Genomic DNA, 6,000 nt, shown 5'->3' with positions numbered 1-6,000 from the left:
GAGGTATTGGTCCCAAGTCAAGCATCATTTCCAGACTTCATTGATTAAACATTATCCCTTTAAAGACCTGAAGCAAATTTAAAGTAGAGCCCGTGGTCTCCTTAATGGGGATGCTGTTGCAGGGGCAGCTCCTCTGGCAGCCACACCGTGGCTTGAAGGGCAGCTTGGAGCCCCGCCTTCTCCACGTTATGTTCTGGGTGGTTCCCTTGAGATGGAAAATTCCCCTCAGGAATCTTAGGACAAAGGCAAGGGACAGGCTGGTTGGAAGACACCTGAGAAAGCAGTTGATGGTGATGGTGATGATGATAGTGGTGGTGGTGATGGTGATGATGATAGTGGTGGTGGTGATGATGCTGGTGGTAGTGGTGATGGTGGTGGTGATGGTGGTGGTGATGGTGGGCTCGCAAGTGATTCCTCATGCATTTCTCCAGTTTTCTTGTTTTGATGATCCTCCTCCAATGGCACGCACTGCCTTGTGCAGAAAAGACGAGCGTGCACACATCTCCAGCAGCAGGCACGCGCTGTGTACATTTGTGAGGCATCCCGCCATTTTGGAATAGCTTTACCCTGAAGCCCCAGAGACGCTTCCTCTATTCCCTTCTCCTCTAATTTTCTGTTCACTCTCTAAATTTGGGGCAGTGGCAAGCTGGAGGAGAAAGAATGAGAGAAGAAAGCATAACCTAAACAGAGGTGCTTCTGGTAAATGATCTTCACGGTCACGATCTGTCTTTCAGAGAAGCAGTCACCATTCTGTGCAATCTTTGCGTCCCCACGCTTGCCTGTGAAGAGCAATGTAAGGTGTGAGAAGCCTTTGCAGGGATTCGTGACAATGGCCTTGACTTCAGTCTGCCACCCACCAGCATGATTGGACCCTAACCATCACCCTTCCGAGTGGCCGGAGGGTCTCCCCATCTGTCGGTCCTTTTGGCGAAGTCCTTGTAAGCTGGCCTCCCTCTTTTCTCTCTTGGTCCCCGTAACCAGGCCCTTGGGCTGGAGGACATCTGCGGGTCCCCACCCACACCACAGCTTCTAAAGCTCACCTTCCCCGGGGCCCTTGGATGCTTCCTGCAGGCGGGCTCCCTTCCACCTCAGGACCACCAGGGCACCTGCCCTAGGCTGAAGACTGCTTGTCCCTTTCTCTTTGCGTTAGGTTCCGTGTCCTAAAGGAATGATGTCCATCCCAAAGTCCTGGCCAGACTTCTTCCTGGGGTCCCAAGGATTCTCACGTAAATGAGACTCATTCGGTCCGTCCTGTGAGATCAGAGCTCTCCAGTGGAAAAGCAGGTCCACCTTCTCCCAAATCTCAGGCTCAGGGATGGGGAAGGGGAGAGTTTCTATAGACCACTTCATTTCCTTCTGATTCCAGTCATCAGCTCTTTCAGACCCTGCAAGAGTTTATGAAAGAGTTCATTTAGCCTTCCACTCCAGGGTTACTACAGTTCTGTAGTAACCCACGTAGCTAAGCAATTGCATGGTGTGTGTAAAAGAATTGAGAGGTTTTCAATGTCCCCCAAGAGGCTGTGAAGAAATAACAAATGGGTTTCTCTTTATGGTGCTTCATACCTATTTTCTCCCTATGGCAATGAGGACTCTGGCTCATCAGGGCAAGTGGTCAGTTCGAACTGGGAAAAGTCTGTCTGGTCTCAGCTTTGCAGTCTGTCCTGGCAGAGATGCATGCAAATAGTGGGAGAGAGCTGGGAAGAAAACCCTTTCCTGAATCCAAACTCTGATTTCTCAATTTTAAAAGAGTGTCTTTGGTCGAAATCAACAGAAGAGGGCAACTACACAACTAGTAACCCCAAGGCCTAAATTCACACCGTGTTCCACGCTACAGAAGCTGCAATGGTCCACATGTTATTATGGACCATTATTATGAACGCTCCAAGTTCAGTCCATGGGGTTGGGGTTTCTGAGGCTTCTGAGTAGTGCACAAAAAACAAAGCTCAAGATGATTAGGGGAAAGATGGATATTTGTGTATATGTAAATACCACGTGTTATTAAGTAATATTTAATGAATAACAATAAATACTGTGTAATAACTACTATTATTACATATTTATCACGTATTATTAAATACTATGAAACATAGATTATGTGTAGGCACAGCTTCTCCAAATTGGCAGCCACTTTCATAGCAGAGATCCCCGCATGGGGCTGTTCCCTGGGACAAGATTTCCTTTTTCCCAGACCGAGCAGCCAGACCAAGTGGCACTCAGGGACACTGCCAGGCTTCTCCTTGCCCCACAGGGGAGAGGACTGCAGGACAGTCCTGGGAGGTGGTGAACGGGGCTTGCAGCAGCAGGGGCAGGAGTAACGCATGTGTCCCGCTGGATGGAAAAGGAGAGGGTAGACCCTGGACTCCAAGGACCACCTGTGGAGTGGACCTCAAACCGAGCCCTCCGTCCTCAGCTCGGTCAGACTGGGTGGTGTCTTCTGTGACCTCAGCCCCAGTAGCTGGAGTCTGGGATAAAAGCCAAGGTTGTCCCAAAGGACCAGTCAACTTCCACCCCAGGGAACTTGCACTTTCATTGCAGAGTTGCTTACTGGTATCTGACTGATGGCCGATGCTTTTGTAGCAAGAATCTGAACCTCAGTGATCCAGGTTCCCCATCGACCCGGAGGCTGTGCTCAGCCCTGGACAAGACAGATGTAAACAGACATCCTCCGTGCCCGCCGGGCTTGGTACCCAAATGATAAAAACGGACATGCAGGGCGTGGGAAAGGCATGAGGAGTCATGAAGTCCGGGGCCGGTGGTTAGAGAAATCAGTGTTTTGTGTTGGGTTGGATTTCTTTGTCCAGTCGGGGGCATTTTGCGATCCACGATTGGGCTTCTGAAAAGAGCGATCAGGAGGAGGAATCTGAAGGTGGGTGAGACTGGATGGAATTTGTATTGCAAGATTACGGCTCTAATTTCTGCAATCAGCTCGAGGAGGCTCCGCCGCCCGCTCTCGCCGCAGAAGAGCTGCAGCACAAAGCCGAGCCGGACGCGAAGTGGGTTAGGGCGTTATATAAGCCCCGGCGGGAGGAGAGATGGTCTTTTCTGCGCGCTCCTCCCGCGGCGGCGGCGGCGGCGCGGCTCGGGTTGATTTAGAGCGCGGCTGACAGCGGGCTGGCGTGGCCGCGCTGACGCCAGGCTGCTGCGTCGCCATGGAGACGGGCGGGCGCGGCGCGGCTGTCAGCGGCGGGCGCGCGGCCGCGGGGGGCCGCCGGAGGAAGGCGCGGGCCGCGGCCGGGACCCTCGCGGCAGACATGGACTTGCATTGTGATCGCGCCGCCGAGCCGCCGGCCGCCGAGCCGCCGTCGGGCAAGATTAACAGAGCCGCCTTCAAACTGTTCAAGAAGAGGAAGCCGGGCGGCGCGATGCCTAGCATCTTCGGGGTCAAAAACAAAGGGGACGGGAAGGGCGCGGGGCCCGCGGGGCTGGTGCGCAGCCGGACGCACGACGGGCTGGCCGAGGCTCTGGCGCTGGAGGGCGGCCGCCGCGAGGAGCCGCGCGCGGGCGGCGGGGACGGGGCGCGGCCGGGCCCTGCGGCCCCCCGGGCGGCCCCGGGCGGCGCGGGCCCGGCGGCCGGCGGCTCGGTGGCCAAGTCGCACAGCTTCTTCTCGCTCCTGCGGAAGAACGGGCGGCCCGAGAGCGGCGGGGCGGAGCAGGCCGACGCGGGCAAGGCCGGCGGCAGACAAAAGCGGGGGCTGCGGGGGCTTCTGGGCGGCGTGCGCTGGCGCAGGAAGGACCGGCGGCCCAAGGATGCGGCGCCGGCCGGGCGCGCGGGGGCCCAGGGCAGCCTGGCGCGGCCGGGCTCGCTCACCGCCAGCCTGGAGTGCGTCAAGGAGGAGGCGCCCGCGGCCGCGCGCGAGCCGGAGCCAGCAGGTGAGCCCGCGGCGGGGGAGCCGGAGCCGGCCTGCGCCCCGGGAGAGGGCGCCGCGGGACCCGGGCGCGCCGAGCGGCCCCGCGCGCCCCCCGAGCCCGAGCCCGAGCCGCGCGCCGGGGAGGGCCGGCCGGCCGAGGACGCCGCGGGGCCCGGGGCCGCGCCGGCCGAGACTGCGCCCCGGCCCGACTCCGAAGGCGGACGCGCGCCCGCCGCCCCCGACCCTTCTTCGGCCGATCCACCCTCCGACCCATCGGCCGATCGTATTTGTCTGATGTTCTCTGACGTGACTTCACTGAAAAGCTTTGACTCTCTTACAGGCTGCGGAGATATTATCGCAGACCCCGAGGACGAGGCAGGGCCCAGCTGTGCCAGGCATGCCCCCGCGCCGGGCCAGCCGGGCCCCGCCCAAAAGCCCCCCGGCGTGGTGGCCTACCAGGGAGGCGGGGAGGAGATGGCGAGCCCGGCCGAGGCGGACGACTCGTACCTGCAGGAGTTCTGGGACATGCTCTCCCAGACCGAGGACCAGGGCCCGGGGCCCCAGCAGGGGGCGGCCCCGGCGGCGGCGGCGGCGCCCGAAGCGCAGGTGGCCCCCGAGACCCCCAAGGACGCCAGACGGGCCGAGGGGGCCAAGGACGCGTCTTCGGTCAAGCGCCGGAGGCTGCACCGGCTCCCCACGGAGCTCCAGCCGAAGGAGGAGCCCAAGCACCCGGACGAGGAGCCGCAGGAAGGCGTCCCCAACAGCGACGAGGGCTACTGGGACTCCCCCACCCCCGGGCCGCGGGAGGACGGCTCGGGCGGCGGCGTGAGGAAGGCGGGCCTCCCCCGGGACAGCGACAGCGGTGACGCGCTCTACGACCTCTACGCCGAGCCCGATGGAAGCCCCGCGGCCCTGCCCGCCGCCGCCGAGGACACGTCCTGCTCGTCCCGGTTAAAGCCCGTGTCTCCGGTCACCGTCACCTGTGCCCTGCGAACGCCGGGGAGCTTGCTGAAGGACTCCAAGATCCCGATCAGCATCAAGCACCTCGCGAACCTTCCACCCAGCCACGCGGTGGTGCACCAGCAACCAACCAGGAGCGAGCTACCCAGAACCAAAATCCCGGTGTCCAAGGTGCTGGTCCGCCGGGTCAGCAGCCGGGGCTTGGCCGGGACCACCCTCCGGGCCGCGGCGTGCCACGACAGTGCCAAAAAGTTGTGAGGTCTCCGAGGCCGAGGTGGAGGGGCCGCTTGTCGAGGAACACAACTTTCCTCGGAAACCACTGCAGCAAGTTTTGCACCCCTCAAAGAAAGGCCTTTCGGACCGTCCCTGCTCCGAGCCTGGACCAAGGAGGTCTTTGTGTCGCCAGCAGGGGCAGGATACACCAGGCAGGGGAATGCCACACGCGGGATTTCCCCTCCAGATAAGTCCCTGAGAATTATTTTCAAGCACTTTTTTTTTCTTTTTTACCTTTTTAAAAATCTTTTTTTTCTTTCTTTCTTTTTTCTTTAATGCACTGAACGCTAGGAAGTCACCTTTACTTGCCTTTGCAGAAAACAGAACTTAACCCAATCTAAGGAAGCGTCACGCCATGATGTTTGGCTGTGCCGGTGTCCAGCGGGCCTGCAGGAACCATGGGGAGAATCAGAGGAGCCCTCCTCTTCCTGACACTTTCCTTCCTTCTTTTCCTTTTCCTTTCCAGGAAAAAAAAAAAAAAAAAAGGACCCTTTGCTGTATCACTGTGTGGAAAACATCTACAAAGCTGAGTCAGATAATTTACCTGATGAGCGGAAGCATCGCTGATTGGCAGAAACCCCCGGTACTTTCAGTTGCTAGGTATGCAAATAGGTATTTATCTACCGCTAGGACGATCAAGGAGAGTTTGGATTTGGTGGGTTTATTTAGATCATTTGTTTGGAGAGAAAAAAAAAAAAATCTCAGCAGAGCAGGTTTCCCTCCCTTTTTTTTTTTCCACCCAGTGCAGAGATCAAGATCAGGAAAAGATTGCACTAAACGCCAACAGACACAGTGTTTTAGCGTTTATAAACTGTAACCTTTTCATGTGTACATGATGCATATTTTACAGATTATCCAGCTGTCAACCTTTTATAATCTGTCACTAACCTCGAGTTTAAAATCTGGTTTCATAGCTAGA

At 58.0% G+C, this 6,000-nt stretch overlaps 1 protein-coding gene across 4 annotated transcripts in view; it reads left to right on the top strand.

Moving 5' to 3' along the window:
- Nucleotides 1–1,845: 1,845 nt before the first annotated feature.
- Nucleotides 1,846–6,000, top strand: part of AMER2 (APC membrane recruitment protein 2) — a 75,587-nt gene continuing 71,432 nt past the window's right edge. For all 4 annotated transcript variants that reach the window (XM_079903425.1, XM_079903424.1, XM_079903426.1 and 1 more), the window contains exon 1: nucleotides 1,846–5,681. In XM_079903425.1, coding sequence (XP_079759551.1) covers nucleotides 3,150–5,066 — 1,917 coding nt within the window. In that variant the 5' untranslated portion in view covers nucleotides 1,846–3,149 and the 3' untranslated portion in view covers nucleotides 5,067–5,681. The remainder of the gene's footprint in view (nucleotides 5,682–6,000) is intronic.

This window comes from Stenella coeruleoalba, assembly GCF_951394435.1.
Source record: "Stenella coeruleoalba genome assembly, chromosome: 18".
Taxonomy (NCBI): domain Eukaryota; kingdom Metazoa; phylum Chordata; class Mammalia; order Artiodactyla; family Delphinidae; genus Stenella; species Stenella coeruleoalba.
This window is presented reverse-complemented; position numbering and strand designations above follow the sequence as displayed.